This window comes from Delphinus delphis, chromosome 14 (assembly GCF_949987515.2).
Source record: "Delphinus delphis chromosome 14, mDelDel1.2, whole genome shotgun sequence".
NCBI classification, from domain to species: Eukaryota; Metazoa; Chordata; class Mammalia; order Artiodactyla; family Delphinidae; genus Delphinus; species Delphinus delphis.
The window spans coordinates 43,351,538-43,372,668 of record NC_082696.1 but is presented as its reverse complement, the minus strand read 5'-3'; the positions used below and the strand labels follow the sequence as shown (position 1 = coordinate 43,372,668).

Sequence of the window (21,131 nt, the reverse complement as noted above, 5' to 3'; positions counted from 1 at the left end):
TTTCCCACTGCAGTAGGTAAGCAACAAGACAACATCAAAAGGCTTGAGAGAGACTATCTCTAAGAAGATAAATTGATAGAGAACTTAATGTATTTGAAAATATTAAGAGGAGATTTATGCACATGGGGGAAGAATTTAAGGATTACTGATAAGAATAGGGAAAGTTAAGAAAATGTAAAGACTCTTCTATTATTAACTCTAGGGAAAAGTTGTAGAGGAAAGGAAACCTACTCTTAGTGTGCTGCATGGTCCAGTGGTCAATAGTGTTTACACAGTCTTGGTAATGTAACCACTGAATATTGATCTAACCCCGATTACGCCCTAGTAGGAGGGATGGCAGTCAGGAAGTTTGCCTATGTGTGTGGTTAGGATGGAGACTGTGTGTGAGAAAGCCTTACATTTCTTGTGTGGAAATAAAAAAATAATATCTCAGACTGAAAAAATAAAGAGCTATGTAAGCATTTTATGCATAAAGGTGAAGTAAATGACAGAAGAATCAGTCACAAGAGTAGAGAGGAGATGCTGAGGTGAAGCAGGAAACGGTAAAAGGTAAAAGTGATGGAGGTCAGGGAGGAGAGGCAGGCAGATGATTCACACTCTCATCTGATGCTTTAGATTGTTTGCACAAATACATTTTTTTAAGTAAATTTTAAAAGAAAAGAGAAATAAGATAATTACTAAACTAATCACTAAAATGTATGGAAAGAGTCTGTAAATGTCACCAATGTTACCAACAGGTGCTTTATGTCTTTTGCAATGTCAAATCCTTTTCCAGGGGCCCCTCAGATATGGTCCTTACAGGTACAGAGAGGAATACTTGCTTGATATTAACTTTCACTTAAGATCTTCCAGTGTTTTCTGAACTGATGAAAAATAATCCTATGACTGGAGCCATAATAATCTGCTCTTTGAGAAGAACATCTTTGTGTTTTGAGATGAAACAAATTTCTAGTGACAACTTTAATCAGTTCTGGTGACTATTTTGTTGATTACTGATTTAAAGTATGAAAAACAATATTCCAGTTATTGAATAGATTTTCTTCATTTTAGCCTTTCCTTCTCTTTGCAATGTCACTCCAAAAACTTTTGAAACGGGAGACAGATTGATTTAATTAATATTTATTAAGCATTCATTACATGATCATAGTCTAGCAGGGGATGGGCAGCCCTGGAATCAAATAATTAAAATGTAATGGGACTTGTGCAAAGATTAATGTGTGTACATGTCAGAGAAATAGTAGAGAGATAATTTCTCTGAGAGTTGCCCCAGGTATTTATGGAAGCGGGCAAGATATAAATTGACTAAGGAGTTGGAGAGAGGTGATAAGGGAAGGTTTTAGAGAACACGAGACCAGTAGAGGTTTTCTGTGTAAGGGTTCTACTATCCAGGGGAAATATCTACCTTGAGAAAAGTGCCAACCATGGAGCCTGCATATATCAGAATTTGGGGAAGAAAGAGGAACTGGAGGAGAATGAAGGAGACTTAGGATTAATAGCCAGCTAAAATAGAGGAGAAGAATCAGGATAGAGAAATTTTAAGACAAATATTTTAACATAGAATTGTCCAGTTTCAAAGCTGGCACTCTGTCTTTGTTTGGGCTGCTATAACAAAATTCCATAGACTTGGTGGCTTAAACAACAAAACACATTTATCCCTCACAGTTCTGGAGGCTGGGAAGTTCAGTATCAAGGTGCCTGCAGATTCAGTTCCTGGTTTGCAGATGGCTGCCCTGTTGTATCCTCAGAAGGCCAGGAGAGAGGGATCTTATGTCTCTCTTCTTGTAAGAGAATTAATCCCATCATGAGGGCCTTACTCTCAAGACCTAATCTAACCTTAATTGCCTCCCAAAGTTCCTACCTCCAAATATTATCACATTGGGGTTAGGGCTTCAACATATGACATTTCGGGAGAGACAAACATTCAGTCCATAAAACACTCTTTCTGCTACATCACATTTTCTTAAAATTTGCCAGTGAAAGGATGAAGGAGGCATCAATTGTCTGTTAACTAAGCAGTGTCGAGAATGTTGTTTGTTTGTTTGTTTTTTTGCGGTACGCGGACCTGTCACTGCTGTGGCCCCTCCCGCTGCGGAGCACAGGCTCCTGACGCGCAGGCCCAGCGGCCATGGCCCACAGGCCCAGCCGCTCCGCGGCACGCGGGATCCTCCTGGACTGGAGCATGAACCCGCGTCCCCTGCATCGGCAGGCGGACTCTCAACCACTGCACCACCAGGGAAGCCCTCGAGAATGTTTTTTTTAGGATGGTGGAGACTTGAGCATACTTTTAGGCTTATGAGAAAGAGCCAAGTGAAAGGTGAAGGTGGATAAGTGACTAAGGTTCCTGAGGATGTAGTGGGAGCTAGAGCATGCCTGTGTCTCTATAAGCAAATCCATAGACTAGTAATTATTTAATTTGCTCTGGGGTCTTCCTCCTGACACCATTATCAACCTTTCAGGTCTCAGTAACTTTATTAATTTTTTTAAAAGCAGGATACTTTAGATAATCCCCAAGACCATGTTTGGTACTAAACTTTTATCTTTGTAGCTTTTTCTATAAAATCCACCATCCCAGAGCTGGAAAAAACTCTCTGAGTTATTGTATGGTCTATCTTCCTGCTGCCAAGCCAGATTTGCTGCAAATATTTTTATCTCTAAAAGGTAGCTACCAGGCATATCATCGTGTTCAAGTACATTTAACTTTCAGTTATAGAGTATCACAAATCTTTGCCCAGTCCGTGCATAGAAACTATTGGACCTGGAGAAGTTGAATTCTTGGCAAAGAATTGTCCCCAGAGCTGTGTAAACTCAAGCAACTAGTTTTGGCCTCCTTTTCCCCCCAGTTCATTCATTTTGATTTGACATCCTCATGAAGGACTCCACCCGGTGGCTGTTTAGAAAAGTTTAAAGAGGCAATTTCCCACCTCTCAAGGGGGTTGAAAAGCACATTGTTTAGACCTGGAGAGCTTCCAAACTGTCTGAAATGTCTTAGGTAGTCACAGGGCAGACACAGGTTATAGTTTTTAGGGACTGCTGACATTCAGGAGGGGGATTTGTTTCTTTCTGTTAGTTTTTTTTTTTTTTTTTTCCGGTATGTGGGCCTCTCACTGTTGTGGCCTCTCCTGTTGCGGAGCACAGGCTCCAGACGCGCAGGCCCAACGGCCATGGCTCCCGGGCCCAGCCGCTCCGTGGCACGCGGGATCCTCCCGGACCAGGTCACGAACCCGCGTCCCCTGCATCGACAGGCGGACTCTCAACCACTGCGCCACCAGGGAAGCCCCTTTCTGTTAGTTTTTAAGTGTCTCTGCAGCAGTAAAAATTATGTCCATGGACACTTTTTACTTTTCAGCTCCAGCTTTTGTGCTGCTTTTCCTGTATTTTTTTTTTTCAATAGTGGCATTTGTCAGCTTTTTGCAGGATTCTGTGTGAACCCTTGAAAAATCTTTCCCAAAGAGGAACAGTGCCATTTCTTTTACATCTTTGGGAAAATCGCCTTACAAGGCTTTCCAGTTATGTGGCTTTCTATGGCTTTCCTTAGTGGTCAGTTTTCTGTGTACACCATCAGCAGTTTCAGAATGCAGGAGTCCCTGGGGCAACTTTGTAACCACAAATCTAGTGCCCGCTGCAGGGAAGAGCTCCTTAAAAAAGCTGAATTTCCCAATCTCCTTCTGAGACACAGGGAATCCCGCTTTTGATCCAGGTGGAGTCTCAGGTCAGAGCGTGCAGTGAGGCTGTTATCCCCTTTGTGTTGGTGCGAGGGTGGAGAATGGTTCATTAGAGCACAGGGGAAGTAAAGGTGATCTGTATTTTCTCCCCAGGCATGTGTACAGTTATTCAAGCTGAAGGTTGGGGTATTTTCTACTTCCGGGTGTGCTTGCTGAGAGGATGGGTGGTGACCTGCCCCAAGAGGTGTCCTTATCCAGCCTCCACCCCCACTCCATCTCCACAAAGACCATGAACCTTGCTTCACAGTGAAGATTGAGGCCAGTGGTCACGAGCTCTAAGCTCTTCCCCTAACACCTCCAATCCCATTCCTATTTATGCCCATTCTCACCACCATCACTTTTTCTCAGGGGAAGGGGTGGTCTTTCTGCTGTTCAGAGTCAAACTTTTCTCTTATGATCTGGATCTTGTCCCCTTCTACCTTCTGACAACCTTGCCTTGTCAATCATTCTCTCTCTCTATTTTTCTATGCCTGCATTCTTAAAAAATAAAAATAAAAGAGCAAACAGCCCAACTTTATACCAGTATCCTACTTCTCTTTCCATTTACAGTCAAGTTCCAAGAATCATTTATACTAGTATCTCACCTGCCACTGACCCTTCAATCCACTGCAATGAGGCTGCTGTCTCCATCTTGCCCTGTTGATCTGAGGCAAAGACCTCCTCATCAAGTCCAATGTCCCTTTTCTGGACTAACTTTCTTGACTGTCCTGTGGCATCTAACACCTCTGACCACTCTACTCTCCTTGAAACTCTCTTGGCCTCAGTGTCACCAGTTTCTCCCATCTCCATCTTTGGCTAGAAGTCCAGCCTCCCTCGTGCTCTTCTTCTCTTGCTGCCTCTTGAGCGGTGGTATTTCTCAAGATTCTATCTTCGCTCCTTGTATTTTCGGAAGTCCACCCAGCCTCCCAAGCTAGACACTCGGGAGACATTGCCAACTCCCTGGACTTCCGGTCCCACGAATAATACACTTAAGGCAGGCAAATTTAAGCCCTTTGTAGTTTCATATCCAACTCCTTTTCTCTCCCCGTTACCAACTTAATGCCCACAGATTATTATGAAAATTAAGTGACATACCACATAATTAACGTGCCTAGCACCTGATAAAAATCTTAATTGAATCCCAAACCAAGAAAGCAGCATTTCCAAATGCTTCTATTGTTTGGCAAATACGGACCACTGGGAATTAGCACTTCCTCTTTTAAGTCATTAAAATCTATGTGATTCACAAGCTACAAGGAAATAGCAAGTCACTAAGTACAGTCTGCTGGCTTGAAAGATTCAGGCCACTTGGGAGGCTCCAGAAATCAAAAGGATTCCGAGTTGGAAATCCTCAAGTGACTCTGGATGTGACTTAAGTTTCCAGTAGAAATAGTTGAAGGAAGAACCTGAAATGTATGAGTTTTTTGTTTTTTTTAGGAGCTACCACTGATTGAAAATGTCTTTTTTCTATGAAATCTACTTTTTCTGGAACCTGTGCTCTGTGGATGCACACCATAATGCTCGTTCTATTCTCTCTGTCCTGTAACCTTTTCCTCTCTGTGAGGAAAAGAGCTATTGTCAATGCAAATTTTATTTCATTGAGCATTCAACCATGTGAAAAATGTAATAATAAGCAGTTTATTCTCTTTGGTACTCCAATATGTTGCAAATTATCTGACCTATCACATAGTTATCATGCAATGAACCTTGTTGCATTACTGTAACAGAAACCCAACTCTACTACTTAAGGAATATAGTAAATTTATTGCCTCATGTAACAGGCAGGTTTTTCTTCTCTTCAGTCCATTCAGCCTTATCCCCCTCCCTATGTCAGCAGCAATGACTGTGGTCTGGGGAATGCCGTGTCACGATTGGCTTAGATCTGACTGGCAAGATTTTAAACTGGGAAAGAGCCACTGTACCTAGGTAATAGCAATGAAGCTGGGTGTATGGATGACTTCCTCTGAAGTAGATGGGTTGCGTTGCCTAATAAAATGCTGGGCACCTGAACAGAAACATGTCATTCCATTGGGACAGGGAAACATACAGGCAGCCAACAATTGTCCATACATGAAGAATAATTAAAATAAAGGAACTGAAACGGAGAATAAAAAAGGAAGTAAAGGAGCTGCAGGGAGACTTCTTTGGAAGAAAGAGAAGTGTATGTAGTGGAAACAGAGCTCCTAGAAGAAAAAATGGAAGACAAAAGAAACTGAAGGAAGAAAAGCAAAGAAAGATTTAATTGGGAAAAACAGAGTCTGAGTTTAAGGGAGAACAAGGAATTATCCTAGGACATTTATTTCTTAATTGTTTTTAGTGAAGGATTTCCAATGGTTGATGCGTTTTGTTTGTCTTCTGTCAGTGAAACACTTGAAAAATAAAATTTTGCCAATGATTATTGTGGCTATGGCTTGTTTTCAATTTTAGGGTAACTATTACTGATTGAATAAGAACGGTTTCCTTTTCAGATCATTCGAGGTGTGCATTATACTGGCTGCATCCCTTTTCTGTCAGCTGATTATTTGCCATAGCCACTGTAGGTTGACCATTGGTCATGTCCAGTTAAAGTTCTGGAAGGTTTACCAGAATGAAGAAGTGCAGCAACTGGACAGATTTTTTTTTTAAGGAATAGGCAACCAAGCCATGTAAAGAAAACTTGGTTCATTTTTTAAAAAGGGAGTCTTTTGTTGTCCCAGGTTTCTAGGACTGGGAGGGTGCCCTCGTCAGGGACTCCTTCAGTGTTACTGAGAAGAAATGAATTAGCCTCCATAGCTGGTGGACGAAGCTGTGAACTCTCACCACCACCCAGAGTCTACAGTCCCAACTCCAGAGACTCTTAACAATGAATAACATTATATCTTTCAGCATTTTCTGTGCTACTCAACACTTAGCAGGTCTTGGTTAAAGGGACCTCTTTGGTTACAAAAGTTTTAATGTTATATTTGCACTTCAAGTGTCTGGTTTTCCAAATTTCTGCTTTGGTCCTTCATAAACAAGGAGAAGAGGGAATTTTCCACTTATTCATAATAGTCCATTCCAACTGCTAAAGAGATCCAGGCTTCCAATAACTAATGGATGAAACTGAGAGATTTGAGAAGACAATAATTAAATGTGCAGGCTGCTGAGGGAAGTATGTCTGATTCCTGGCATCTTTAAACAGTGAACAGGCAACCAAGGCAGGTCTCCTCAGAAAATAGCTCGAGGAACCATCTGGTGATGTCATTTGAATAGCACGAAACTATCCCCCTGTCCCAAACTTTTCTTCCCTTTGGCTGTGCCAAGATGACAGAAATCTCTGCATCGGTTAAGGTTTGGGGTTCAGAGTGAAGGCTTTTATGAAATAAAAATAGTATATAACTCTGTAGTTACACTGTGCAATTTCCACAAGTTCTTTGTGTAAAGACTCAACTTTACACAAAGGCAATGAAAATACACTTGGAGCCCAGGGGGTGGTGTGCAACCTTTCTTTACTATGAAGCATTTTTGTTTTTATGAATCCTCATTCAGTTTGTGAAGAGATAGAATTTCATGCATCTCTGATGTTCTCTTTCTCTTTACCTTTTATCTTTTCTATTCATCTCCTCTTTCCCTCTCCATGAACCTGGATCCTCCCCACTTATTCTTTGTGTCCAAGGTCAAGGAGATCCAATAGATCTTTGACTGGGAATTCTAGACCTGTGTACATATTACAGTAGCTGCAGCCACATATGGCTATTGCACACTTACAATGTGACTAGTGTGACCGAGGAAATGAATTTTTATTTTAGTTTAATTTTAATTAATTTAGATTTAAAAACTGAAGCTACTAAACAACACTAAACACAGTTTGATTGTTTTGGTAGGCCTGCATTTTACTGTAAACTTTGAAAACTTAGCATTGAATTGAGATGTGCTAAAAGTGTAAAATACACACTAGAGTTCAAAGATTTAGTATAAAAAAGAATGTAAAATGTCTATAATCATTTTTATGTTAGCTAAAAGTTGAAATACTATTTTGGATAATTAGTCTAAATAAAATATGTTGTTAAAATTTACGTTACCTGTTTCTTTTTACTTTTTTAATGTGGTTATTAGAAAATTTATATATGTGTCTCTCATAATTCTAATGAACAGCACTTTCTAGATTCTTGCATTCTTCAAGATGGAGCAATTCAAGATTGAATACAAACGAGCCATTCTCTTGGTTATATAGATCATCTTTCATAGCATAAATTCAATGCCAAGAGACTTGCCTCCCTCTCCAGGGTGAGGAAAACAAAAAAGTATGGAGAACAAACCCCATCTTGAAGCAATCACCAGTTCCAACACTCAGCACCACGGAGAGTATCAGATTAGCTGCCTTCGGGGGTGGGTAATAAAAGGACCGGGAGAAGCAAATTTTGATGGCTGGGTTGGGAAAGAAAGGAGATGAAGGTGTAGAAAAGTAGGAGAATATTCCAAGTCATGGAACATTTTCAAGACAGCTTGTTGAGGGCTAACTTCAGAGGGAGACCCTTAGACATGAATATCTTGGGTTTCTGGAGGGGTGAGTGTACTATAGAGGAGAAAGAGGAAACTGAGCAGAAGATGGAAACATCCCAAAATAAGTTTTGGGGTGGATTGTCGACAAACATCCTTGAAGGCATCCGTTTAAAATCCATGGCTTACGATATCACTTCTGATATCAGATAACATTCTTCTTCCAGATTCTACTCCTGGTCTTCTGTGGCTTTGGTTTGAAAGTCCTTCCATTGATGCTGCAGCTGCCCCAGTGACCTTATTTTGTCCTTAGTACCTACCTCAATGTCCTTTTGAAGAGATAGTTGAGTAGGTGGGAAACAAACAATTTCCCCATAGCCTTCTAAAGTCCAAAAATGTAGAATTTCAGTGGTGGTTGTTTATGTCATTTCAACTTACTGATATAATTTTAGATTTTTTTTTTTTTTGGCATACGTGGGCCTCTCACTGTTGCAGCCTCTCCCGTTGCAGAGCACAGGCTCTGGACGCGCAGGCTCAGCGGCCATGGCTTACGGGCCCACCCGCTCTGCAGCATGTGGGATCTTCCCGGACTGGGGCACGAACTTGTGTCCCCTGCATCGGCAGGTGGACTCTCAACCACTGCGCCAACAGGGAAGCCCAATTTTAGATATTTACTACATCCAATCCTCTCATTTTACAGATAAGTGAGAGAGAGACAGACAGAGACAGAGACAGAGACACAGACTGACAGAGAGACAGAGATGGAGAGAGGCTGAGAGATGATGTGCCTTGCCCAGGATTAGCCACTAGTCAGGATCAGCTGAAGCCACTAGAAACAGAACTGGGACTGTATCTTCAGGATCCTTGAGACCTAGTTGAGGTCTACCACTACCTTATTACTTACACCAGTTTTAACTGATGGTGCCACCCTAATTGGTACTTTTACTTATAATTTGAGTTCTCTGCAGAGCCTAGTAGATTCTGGACTGCTATATGCTTATGGTCTGGTAAAGATGATCATTTATTTAATCCAGTACATTTTGAATTTTAAAAATATTCTGGTCACAAACAAAATACACTTTGTACAATTTTTAGGAGATAAAAATGATACTAAAGTTTCTAACTGAATAAGCTTTGGGATAAGAAAGTATTCTCAAAGAACATTCTTTACCTTTCATTTTATTTCCTGGCCTGACCATCAGTAATATTTCCTGAGAAAAGGAAGGAATTTGGTTATTACCAGCTATCTAAAAATTAAATGAATTAAAATTAAATGCTATTTTAAAATATTTCAGAATTAGCATTCAAATAAATAGCTTGCCTTGATGATTACAAGTCAAGAGTAGCTTCAGGAGGCCGAAGCTATAAGCCAAGCCTATATACGAGAAAAGTCATATCTACAGCTTCTCAAAAATATGGAAAATTGTTACAAATGGTACTGTTCCTATAGAGAATGCAATATACAGTATCTAGAAACTGTCTTTATATAGTGACATTGGTATTGTATAATTTCATCCCATTTTTCCAGTAAGAAGGGATAAATACACCAACTGTGTAGGTCATATACTTTTTTTTCATTACCATAAGAAAATGAAAAAAAACAGACTCTCTTAGGATGGATCATGTAATATGTAGAATTCATGCTTACTATTTTACAAGGAGTTATTTGTATATGAAATCTTGCAGACTCGAGATTGAAAATGTGTGATTTACAAGCAAAGAAAAAAACAGCTTTAAATCTTAGTGCCCTGCATTTCAAATTTCTGGCTGATTTATAAGTCTTTTAAACCCCATGCTATTAAACAATGCAAAACTTCTGTGGCTCTATATGTGCAGCTAATATTAACTGCTCAGCCAGCCAGCCTGTGGCATTTTGCATGCTATTCTTCATTTTTTCCGTCTGTCTTTTTCCTCATCCAGCATTTTCAGAAATGTCATTCCTATTTCTGTCACACTGTCACCTTTTAGTCTGTTTTGCAAGAATGTAACATCAGCAGCTAAATGAACCTAGGAAAGACAAAAAGAAAAAACAAAGCAAAACAGGCCTGAGTCATTCAGGTTTAAAAAAAAACAACCTCTAATTTTTTCTGTCTTTATTTTCAGTTTGATTTACCCCATAAAGAGCTGACTTTCTTTACAAAATGATAAAAAAAGAGCTTTTTCTGTGGATGAAGGGCCCTTTACTGTGCGTCCTCCATTGATGATCTGGCTGTGGTCAGCTCTGTGTGTGAGTCTGCAAAGAGAGGGGTGGTCCAGGACAGGCTCAACCTGCTTGATTCTGGGGCAAGCCCAGGATGTGGGCCCCTTTTTGTTCACAGTGTGGGTCTAAACTAAGGCTCCATCTCAGGAAGAACACAAATTCCCAACTCAAAGATAGCCTTGACTCAATGTGCCTTGCCAAGCAGAACTTCCAAGGATAAATGGCTTCTTAAAATGATTTTTCTCCAATTGACTTGCTATAAATCACTCTGTCATTAGCTCAATAACATAATCACTTGTCCTAACAACATTTAGCAATTACTTATGGCTTTGAGAGCTGTGAAAAAACACCAACTAAATAAATTATAAGTATAAAATTAAAAATTGAAATTATAGACATGGATATTTGATACCCAGGCCTTCATTTCCACAATAAAGCATTTCTCATTTCCCAGACACTGAAGTAAGGGCTTGCTTCTCTATTCATTAAAATATACTCACATTGGGCTTCTCTGGTGGCGCTGTGGTTGAGAGTCCGCCTGCCGGTACAGGGAACACGGGTTCATGCCCCGGTCTGGGAGGATCCCACGTGCTGCGGAGCGGCTAGGCCCGTGAGCCGTGACCACTAAGCCTGCGCGTCCAGAGCCTGTGCCCCGCAATGGGAGAGGTCACAACAATGAGAGGCCCGTGTACTGCAAAAAAAAAAAAAAAGAAAGAAAGAAAAAGAAATATATATGTGTATATATATATATATATATACTCACAAAAGAGCAGCATATTGCTGACCTACCCTCAATAGAGTACCTGTTCAGCTATTTTAAGTCATTGGGATAGATAAGATATAAGCAAAATTACCTAGTAAAAAATACCTAGTAGTTAAATTATGACAAAGACAAAAACGATCTTATGGGGAAAAAATGAGAGTGAATTTAGCTTCTATATTTCAAAGTGCACTGTACATATGAACTACCATATGACCCAGCAATCCCACTATTGGGCATATACACTGAGAAAACCATAATTCAAAAAGAGTCATGTACCACAATGTTCATTGCAGCTCTATTTACAATAGCCAGGACATGGAGGCAACCTAAGTGTCCATCAAAAGACGAATGGATAAAAAAGATGTGACACATATATAAAATGGAATATTACTCAGCCATAAAAAGAAATGAAATTTGAGTTATTTGTAGTGAGGTGATGGACCTGGAGTCTGTCATACAGAGTGAAGTAAGTCAGAAAGAGAAAAACAAATACAGTATGCTAACATATATATATGGAATCTAAAAAAAAAAAAAAAAGGTTCCAAAGAACCTAGGGGCAGGACAGGAATAGAGACGCAGACGTAGAGAATGGACTTGAGGACGTGGGGAGGGGGAAGGGTAAGCTGGGACAAAGTGAGAGAGTGGCATGGACATATATACACTGCCAAAGGTAAAATAGATAGCTAGTGGGAAGCAGCCACATAGCACAGGGAGATCAGCTCAGTGCTTTGGGACCACCTAGAGGGGTGGGATAGGGAGGGTGGGAGGGAGATGCAAGAGGAGGGGATATGGGGATATATGTATATGTATAGCTGATTATACAGCAGCAACTAACACAACAATGTAAAGCAATTATACTCCAATAAAAATGTTTTTAAAAATACCTAGTAAAAGCAAATAATAAGTGAAAAAACCTGGGTCTAGTAGGCAGTTAATTAATATTTATTGAGTCTTATCTGACTCACTCCCCTCTCTCACTAAGAATTCCCTGGCCAACCAGCCTGCATTTGTTAAACCATAGACTTTGGTGTACCAACTTATCTGCTCCTGTAGCGTGCAAAAACCATGCTTTTGTGATTCTCACCATCCAATAGAAGGATGTACAACACACTTTGAAATATGGAAGCTAAATTCACTCTCATTTCTTCCCCATAAGATCTTTTTTGTCTTTGTCATACTTTAACTGAAAATCAGTTAAAATATCAAAAAGACTACATTGAAATTGTTTGGATATTTGGGACCATATGATGTCTGATACATATTTGTCATTCAGCACATATAATCAACTGCTACCCATGAAAGCTGGAGACTTCTTTATCCTATTTCAGACCTGATTTTTTTCCCCAATCTATGTGTGAATCACACTGAACTAGTTCAACTTCCTTGTCCCTTGAACAAAATATTATTTTTGTGCCTTTGGGCAAGGTCCTCCTTTTACCTGGAATATTATTTTCCTCTTACCCCAAGACCTTCACCTAACTGCTTTTGTCTTTCAGATGTCAGCTCAGAGATTCCGTAGGAAAGCTTCCCTGCCCACCTCCCACCCCACTCCACCCCACCCCATCCCAGGTCCTCCCGTGGCCCTAAGTCATTTGACTTCTCTACTGGACAGAAGATTCTTGAAGGGCAATAACTGTGTTTTGTTCATCTGTGTATGCTCCGTGCCTCTTCACAGATGCTGATCACTGTCTTGGTTAAATCAATGAATAATTCAGGTGTGGAAGCCAGCCTCCAAGATGGCCCACAATGACCCCGCCTCCTATCATTCAGGTAGTTCCCTCCAACGTTGTCCCAGAGTTGACAGCACCTGTTGTGATTAGAGCTACAAAGAGACCTATGTGACAAAGAACTTCATGAAGCCTCTAACCGACTGCGAGAAAGGCACTGAAGCCACGTGACTGAGCTTGGAAGTAGATTCCCAGCCTTAGTCAAGCCTTCAGAGACTGCAGCCCTGACCAACCGCTTGACTGCATGTGCATTAAGCTGTGAAAGGCTTTGAATCACAGCCACCTAGCAAAGCTGCTACCAGATTCCTGATCCTCAGAAACTGTGTGAGGTAATAAATATTTGTTGTTTTAAGAGGCTGCATTTGGGGGTAGTTACACTGCACTAGATAATGAATATACCTGGCAAAGTAGGGTCTGTGCCTTACCATTTCCAGGGCCCCTCTGATAATCCCACAGAGTAAACTGCAGTAGCACAGAGAAGATCGCCCAGCAGGGAGCTCTTCCACAAACTCCACCAGAGGATTCTTTTCTGGAATCAGCGAAAATTCATTTCTGCTTGAATTGTTACAGGTCACACTTGGTGTAGTTCCCAAGTACATCTTGAAGGCAACCTAGTAAACAGGAAAAAATTTACAAAACTTGGTCTAGAACAAAGAACTGTTAGTTAGGCACCCAAATACCCTTTTCCAGGCACAATGGTTAAGCTCGTGGCGTGTGTAGTCAGAAAGCTTGGGTTCACGCTCAGCTTTGAAATTTACTGACCCTCTGACTTGGACAACCCTTCAACCCTTTTATTTTCATGGAGTATCCTAAAGGACAAGTTTTCTATGGAAATAATATGGTTTATGAAACTTAGAGTTAAGGCATCATTTTTGAAAAAATCTTTTTCAAAAGTGAATATCCTTTAGGAGGGTAAGAAATTAAAATATTACCAATCATCAGCATACTAGCATAATGTTTGTCACATGTGCCTAGTAAAGGATAAGATCCTGAATTAGAAGGGACCCAAGACACACCTGCCACAACAGGAAGGCGACAGAGCAGAGGGCAGAGGGTGCCATGGGAAGATTAAACCCAAGGGTGTGTTTTGGGAAGTGGAGGGAGTCGTAACACCAAGGATGACAGGCCTCTGAGAAGGAACAAGGGTTAGTGGTGGGAGGCACATAAGTGAGTCATAACGCAGCTTCTCAAAAAAGTCTGCTGTTTTAAAGCTGAAAGAATTCTACAATGTAGAGATAGAGGAAGCCTTGGAGACTATTTCTTGCATACCTCCAGTTTCTCAAATGAGTAAACTGGGACTCAGAGAAGTAAAATGACGTGGCTAAGTTTACATTGTAACTTAGTTCCCTGGCTTCCAGTCCAAGGGACTTCCTTGTCACAAAATATACAGGCCTGGAATCTGAAGTTCATTAATGGAAATTTTCAGCTTGACTGTTGTCTTTCAAGTGCCTTAATTAATTTAATTTTAAAATTAAAAGCAGTGTAGGACAGATATGGGGACAATTTCCTTAAATTATTTATAATTAGAAGTACTAGAAGTTTCACCATTCATTCATTCATTCAATAGTACTCATTGAGTACTGTGCCTGTCTAGCACAGTGCCTGGCACACTGTGTAGTGGAGTGTGGAGTTCGATAACTATTTGAAAAACGAATTATTGAGTAAGCATCCATTCTGTGTTTGACATCATATTTATGCCCAGAATACAAAATGTAATAAGATGTAGTTCCTGTTTTATAAGAGCTCACAGTTAAAGAGGAGCTATAGATATTAAAAAAATAACTGCAATACTATAAGCTCTGCAAGAACAATGTTATATATTTGGTAGCAACCCTTGAAATATTCACAGAATAAGAAGCTTCTACCCTGTTTATGAATATTGAGTGAAAGTTTGCCAGGTGGACAAGGTCAGGTGTGTGTGTGTTGTGTGTGGGGGGGGGGGGATATTCCAGATAGAAGGAACATGTCAAGGGCATGAAATACCATGATGAGGTTCAGGGGAAGTTGGCATCTATCAATTTGTGGGCAACAGGGAGCCCCAAAGGTGTGAGTAGGCTAGGGAGGAACTGGTTTTCTGTTTTAGAGGGATCTCCTTTATGTCAGCATAGAGGATGGATTTAGGGTTGAGAATGGGGGTGGTCATGAGGTCAAAGGCAGAGATACCAATCAAGAGGTTACTATGAAAGTCTAGGAAAGAAATGATTAGGACCCTTCTCACTTTGTCTTTCATTCAAAACTCAAACTCTCCCTGAACTTTTCCATATAAGTTTCAAATAGCCCAACTCCTAAAATTTGGTTTAAGTCACTAGTCAGTTAAAGAGGATGTAAAATGAATCTTCCAGATCTTAAGTCAAAGTGCAAAAGTCTTAAGCAACAAAAGAAAAATACCATCATGAAACTCTAGGCTAGGAGGCTTGATTCAGTGGCTCTCAATCAATTGGCTGAAACCCTATTTCTGCTAATGTTGATTCCTCTGGTTGGAAAATTCCTAGACTATTACTATCTGCAGAGTCGCAATTTCCTTCTGATTCTCAATCCAAGCCACATGGAAATAACACAAAAATGGAGGCTGTTCACTTTGAATTTACTCTAATTCTCAGTGTTTTGGCTCTAGTTTCATGGCCTAATATCCACCAGTAGGAGGCATTAACTGAACACTGTTGGGAAATATTCATTCCTAGGGAATGACATTGTTTCCTTATCTGGCTGAATTCAGTCTGAGAAGGACTGTTGCTTCTAACGAAGAAAGAGCTCCACCCTCGGCCACTGCCACAGCTGCTCTGCCAATAAGTAAGAGCAAAGCGTTTTCCCTTTGTGTATCTCCATCATGGATGCTTTTCAGGGGATTTTAAGATTCATCCTCAACCGGAAAACTGTTATTGGCTACAGCTTTTTGGCTCTGCTGACTGTGGGAGGTGAGCGTCTCTTTTCACTCGTGGCTTTTAAGTGTCCCTGCAGCACTGAGAATGTGGTGTACGGATTGGTTTTCCTTTTTGCTCCTGCCTGGGTGTTACTGATCCTGGGATTCTTTCTGAACAACAGGTCATGGAGACTCTTCACAGGCTGCTGTGTGAATCCCAGGAAAATCTTCCCCAGGGGCCACAGCTGCCGCTTCTTCTATGTCCTCGGTCAGATCACTCTGAGTTCATTGGTGGCTCCAGTAATGTGGCTTTCTGTGGCTTTGCTCAATGGGACGTTTTATGAATGTGCCATGAGTGGGACCAAAAATTCCAGACTCCTGGGGCTGATTTGCAAGGGCAAGCCCAAAGAGTGCTGGGACGAACTTCACAAGGTACCTTGCGGCAAAATCAGCATGACCCATACAGACAACGAAGAACTGAAACTGTCCCTGCAAGCCCAGTCTCAGGTAAGAGAGGACAAACATGACTTTTTTCTTTTTTTCCCCAGAGTGAGCTTGAAGTATTCTCTCTGTACTCTGTTGAGCCAGGGCTGAGTCTGAATCCTCCTAAAACATTTTGAAACTAAATGGAAATTGGAACACGGGGCAGCATTAAGACAATCTGAGGAAAAGCTTTTCAGTGGTTGCTTGGCTAGACATATTGCTGATTGGATTGTTTTTTCCATTTCTGAAAAGAAATCTCCTCTGAGTTATACATATGTAAATACTTATGTATTTTAAGACAATCCCTCTGGGTTGATTTTGTAAATAATGCATGACACTAACTCACAATAGAGTGCTAATGGCAGAGTAATTAGAAGTTACTGGCTTCTATTAATTATTTTTAAACTGGTTTCTCAGAAAAACACACGTATCTATTAAAATACAGCTGAACGAAATGAGATAATACTTTCCAAAGCCGCACATAATACAATGAGTGTAGAGATTCCCTTGCATGATTTCTGGCAACTGCTACCTCTATGTATAAATATTGTCGAGATGGAGGAGAACTTCCTGTATAAAGTGGGGGTTGGCAGTCTCTAAATAGCCTTCAGTGAAACGGGACCATATTCTCCAGGGAGGTTTCGTCCTGTGCTCTGTGCTCTACAGCTAAAAAAGTTCTTACATTATTTTAGAAGCTCAAGATTTGGGGCACTGTTTTATTTAACAGCAGGAAATTGTAGCTTTACCTAATTGACACAAGGAAGTAGCTTGTCATCCTTCCAGGTACGTGAGCACAAATCCAGATGTGAGCCTGGCCCTGGCCTCAGGAAAAGACTGAATTCCTACTTGTGAGGAGTAGGAATGACATTCCCCAAATCAAAACAAGCAATAAGAGTAGATAAATAGATCCACAGTTTGTCAGGAATGCTATTTGTTCAAGAATAAATGTGCTGAAAATAGTGTAATTTTACTTTTTTTCAGCATAGACTTGCCTTTTCAACAACACATCAAGGCAAAATCTTTTTCTAAAATCATACTTTCCAAAACTGGTTGGCGATATAGTCATACTCTCTTCATAAACTGCTAAGCCTAAAAATGCTCCCCAAACAAAATCTTTTGTTTCATGCATAAAGCGCATCTTAGATAAAAACATGCCGGGCTCCCTTCTTTGGTTGAAGGAAGGTGTTAATTACAAATGTTACGATACAATGAGTGATGTATGATTTGTGTCCTCGGGCACCAGGCTCCATTCAGATAGATCCAAACACTTGTCACTGTGTGAACTTTTCTTCTCTAAACAGAGACATAAGGAAATCATGCACATCCTCCCATAGCTTAGCCTGGGCGCGCTGACCTGTTTACTTTTCAGAGGAATGAGAAGGGCCTGGGGCTGATTCCTAGGAGAGGCATAAGAGATGTGGACAAAGGGAGCTGTGTCACAGCAGGTGCTGACTACAGTGCTTCCCACAGGCAGGAGCGACAAAGAGTCCAGACCAACAGCTGGGTGTGCGGCTGGGGGTAAAAGGTGCCGCGTCCATGGGTGGAGCAGAGAAATGAATCCAGCTGGGTGGCTTGCTATTCCTCAGGAAGGTAGGGTAGAGCAGTGGCAAGAACTCCGTCTTGGAGTTCGCTCTCCTTGGGTTTGAATACTGATTCTACCACTTACCAGCTATGTGGCCCAGAGCTACTTGTTTGACCCCCTCAGGGTCCCAGTTTCCTCATAGTTTCCTCCTACCTGGGAGGGGTGCCAGAAGGTATAGTAGATGATGGACATAAATGGATATAAAGCTGCTGGCAAGGAGTAAGTGTTCTAAACTGACGAGAAAAACGCCAGGGTTTCAGGGAGAAGACTCGTGCAGAACGGGACACTCTTGAGGGCTGGGGTGGGAGCATCCACCATGTCTAGGTAGACCCTGGGTACCATGAATTTGGGAAGAACAGAGGGCTCAGTGCTCAGTGCTCAGCGCTCAGGTGAGAGCGAGTCGAAGGTAAGGTCATGCAATGGGGGGAGGGGGAGTCTGAAGCTGATCAAACAGTTGACGACACAGCAGCATTGGTTCAGATACTGAGGTGGGATGGCCTACTGGCCTACAGGAGAACCTGTGTGGAAAAAGAAAGGTAGAGGTTAAAGAAAAGAGGAAGATCCGAGGGAGCTAAGCACAAGTGACTAAAGTAAGTGCGAGGACTTTTCACACGATGGAAGCTGTGCTTCATTTGTTAAATCACATCAGAAAGATATCCTGTGTTCAGTAATGCTTTTACATAGACATGAATACATTTGAAAAGTAGCAGCACATGACAATGGCGGATACTTACTGAGTCACGTGTATGTCTACATCATCTCATTTTAATGCCCCAAATTACCCTCTGAGGTAGATAAGCCCCACTTTACAATTGAGAATCCTGAGGCATGGAGAATAGCCACAGAAAGGAGAAAGTTGAGATTTAAACCCAACTAGTGGCAACCCAGAATTAACATTCATGTGGGGTCTGGGACCCTGTACAATGACCTCCATAGTCTGGAGTTGGAGTTTGGGAAACACTTGTTTAAAGCATTGGAGCATATTTGTGGTTCTGTTACGGTCTGAATGGGTTCATTTGCAGATTGTTTCTGTGTTCAGATAGGCCCATCTGCTGAGAAATACTAAGGGCCATCTAACTAAAATGTCAAGAGAAACTTTGAAAGAGCTTTGTTAGCTGTCCACATATGAAATTAATTCCAATTGTGAAAAATATAATTAGAACAACAAAAAGTTTAGAAGATAAGTTGAGCTGCTTAGACTTCTGCTTTTAAAGTTCAGAAAAACCCCCCAGCAGAACCATTTCGTATTCAAAGAGGAATTTGTTTTTTCCAATTACCCAAATTCAGAACCAGCAAATCCTGAAGGTTTGCAATGACTCTATTTTTTTTTTCTTGGCTTTTATGCAGGCTTCCAATTCTTATAGCTTCAGTTTCCTTATTGTGTTACGTTTGTCTCACTTTATCCTGGATAATGAGTGATGATACTTCTGTCAGGGAGGGTCTGCTGTTCTCTGCAAACAATGTAACATGGGAAAAATCAGTCACGGGTCCTGAATATGCACGTATCAACGCCTGAAAGCACTCCGCTAAGGAACTGGTCATTTGCTCAAATGAGCGCATTTACTCATGCACAGAATTCTTCCCTCTAATAGCTAGTACTATTTGAGGGCTTGGTTTTCCCAGTTCTTGGATAATCTATATTTTTGCTCATTTCCATTTGCCTACCTTCTGGGTCTTTCTTTGCATACCAGCAATGGTGGGTAGGATGGAGAATAGAGGTTAGGTAAACCCCAACTTTATTTGACTGTAAAAAAAACCTGTCGTTAGTAATTAAGAGGAAGGATTTCAACCGAGGTCTGATATTAAATTAGCCATACACTTCCCAATAACACTACCCTGGCTCCCGGAGAAGTGGCTTTGCTTTGGAGGTCCTCAGTATTTCTTTCTTTCTAAGATTCTAGGCTGGTTCCTGATTTGTTCAGCAGCTTTCTTCTCTCTGCTCACTGCTTGTTATGCTCGCTGCCGATCAAAAGTTAGCTACCTTCAGCTGAGTTTTTGGAAGACGTATGCACAAACGGAGAAGGAGTACTTGGAAAATACGTTCCTGGACTATGCCAAAAAGCTGAGTGAGAGGAACCTGAAATGCTTCTTCGAAAACAAGAGGCCAGAGGTCTTCTCCATGCCTACCCTTGCGGCCTGGGAGTCTGCTTCAGAGCTGCATTCTTTCCACCCAAACCAGCAGCATTACAGCGCCCTCCACAGGGTGGTGGAAGATGGTCTGGAACTTCGCCCTGAGGATGATGAGACTACAATGGTGCTTGTGGATGCTTCTCAAAATGTGCAGCTCACCGACCATCACTGACTCGTGGTGTCTAGACATCTTCCTACTGCGTCAACAGCTACCCGAGCATCTCTGCGTTTTCTCACATTTAGCGTTTCTTTATAAGACAATAACGCAAAGGCAAGCAGCTTTGCAGCTCCCAGCTGCAGACAGTGTCATGTGCTCAAACTGATGCTGAGTGACCGGCCAAGGATGGTGACAGAGGTGCTGCCGCATTTGTCGGGGGTTGGGCTCAGGGGCTTCAAGTTCTAAGATTTTATGATTGACAGTGAGACTCATGCAAGAAGGTCTGCCACTCTGTGTAAATATGGTCATGGCATCCGGGGGTAGCAGTGGTGACTTGGGAGTGAGTGTGGTACTCTTAACAGACTTCTGTACAGTGGGATCTGCAGTGTAGTTGGTAGAAATCCTCACTCAGTAAATCTATCCTACTGCCTTTCAAGGATGTGTGAAATTCTATCATTTGAAATTCATTTCCTTGGAATCTGAAGACACCGGTTCTCAAAATAACACATTAAAAGAATATGATGCATAAAATTCAGAGCTTTTCACATGTCTCCACTATGCACTGAAAGTAGACCCCTACGGTCCGGGCTGTATTATGACTTTTGTGGGCTCTAGGTACTTTTGCCTTCATGAAACCATTTCTACATTAAAAAATACACATACACACAAGCACAAATATACATATATATATTTATGACTATTGATATAGACACATATTACTATTACACGTTAAAACTTTTTTTCAACCTTGAAGTTCATTTATTTCCTGTGACTTTATAAGAAACTAAAAACACTTTGGTGGGCACTTACAGAATGCAAATTTTGCATTCTATTATGTAATATATCCACATTAGTTTAACTATACAGATATATTAATTCCCTCTAAATCTCTGAGTGGGATTGATATTTAAGGGAGAGGCACCATGTTCTATGCTGTGGCTCACATCTTATACCACAGAGAGTCCTTGCCTCCTAGTTGGAGAATCCTGCGGATGAACTCCTTATTACTATGGAACATTATCCCAAATTGGGGAAAGGATCCTATAGGTATAAGACCTGAAACAACATAT

At 41.1% G+C, this 21,131-nt stretch overlaps 2 protein-coding genes across 2 annotated transcripts; one reads left to right on the top strand and one right to left on the bottom strand.

The window, feature by feature from the left end:
- Positions 1–10,046: 10,046 nt before the first annotated feature.
- TRAPPC3L (trafficking protein particle complex subunit 3L) lies at positions 10,047–13,448 on the bottom strand. The gene is made up of 2 exons (XM_060030564.2): positions 13,275–13,448; positions 10,047–10,166 (listed from the first exon to the last, which is right to left on the bottom strand). The coding sequence occupies exons 1-2, from the start codon at positions 13,446–13,448 to the stop codon at positions 10,047–10,049; spliced, it is 294 nt and encodes a 97-aa protein (XP_059886547.1).
- Positions 13,449–15,627: 2,179 nt separating this feature from the next.
- CALHM5 (calcium homeostasis modulator family member 5) lies at positions 15,628–20,475 on the top strand. The gene is made up of 2 exons (XM_060030563.1): positions 15,628–16,216; positions 19,669–20,475. The coding sequence occupies exons 1-2, from the start codon at positions 15,677–15,679 to the stop codon at positions 20,074–20,076; spliced, it is 948 nt and encodes a 315-aa protein (XP_059886546.1). The 5' UTR covers positions 15,628–15,676; the 3' UTR covers positions 20,077–20,475.
- Positions 20,476–21,131: the final 656 nt, after the last annotated feature.

Excerpts from the sequence above, each read along its gene's own strand:
- TRAPPC3L (XM_060030564.2), bottom strand. The coding sequence starts at position 13,448 with ATGTACTTGGGAACTACACCAAGTGTGACCTGTAACAATTCAAGCAGA. Across the intron at positions 10,167-13,274 it reads TCAGAGGGGCCCTGGAAATG|GTTCATTTAGCTGCTGATGT; the intron begins GTAAGGCACAGA and ends TGTCTTTCCTAG.
- CALHM5 (XM_060030563.1), top strand. The coding sequence starts at position 15,677 with ATGGATGCTTTTCAGGGGATTTTAAGATTCATCCTCAACCGGAAAACT. Across the intron at positions 16,217-19,668 it reads CCCTGCAAGCCCAGTCTCAG|ATTCTAGGCTGGTTCCTGAT; the intron begins GTAAGAGAGGAC and ends TTTCTTTCTAAG.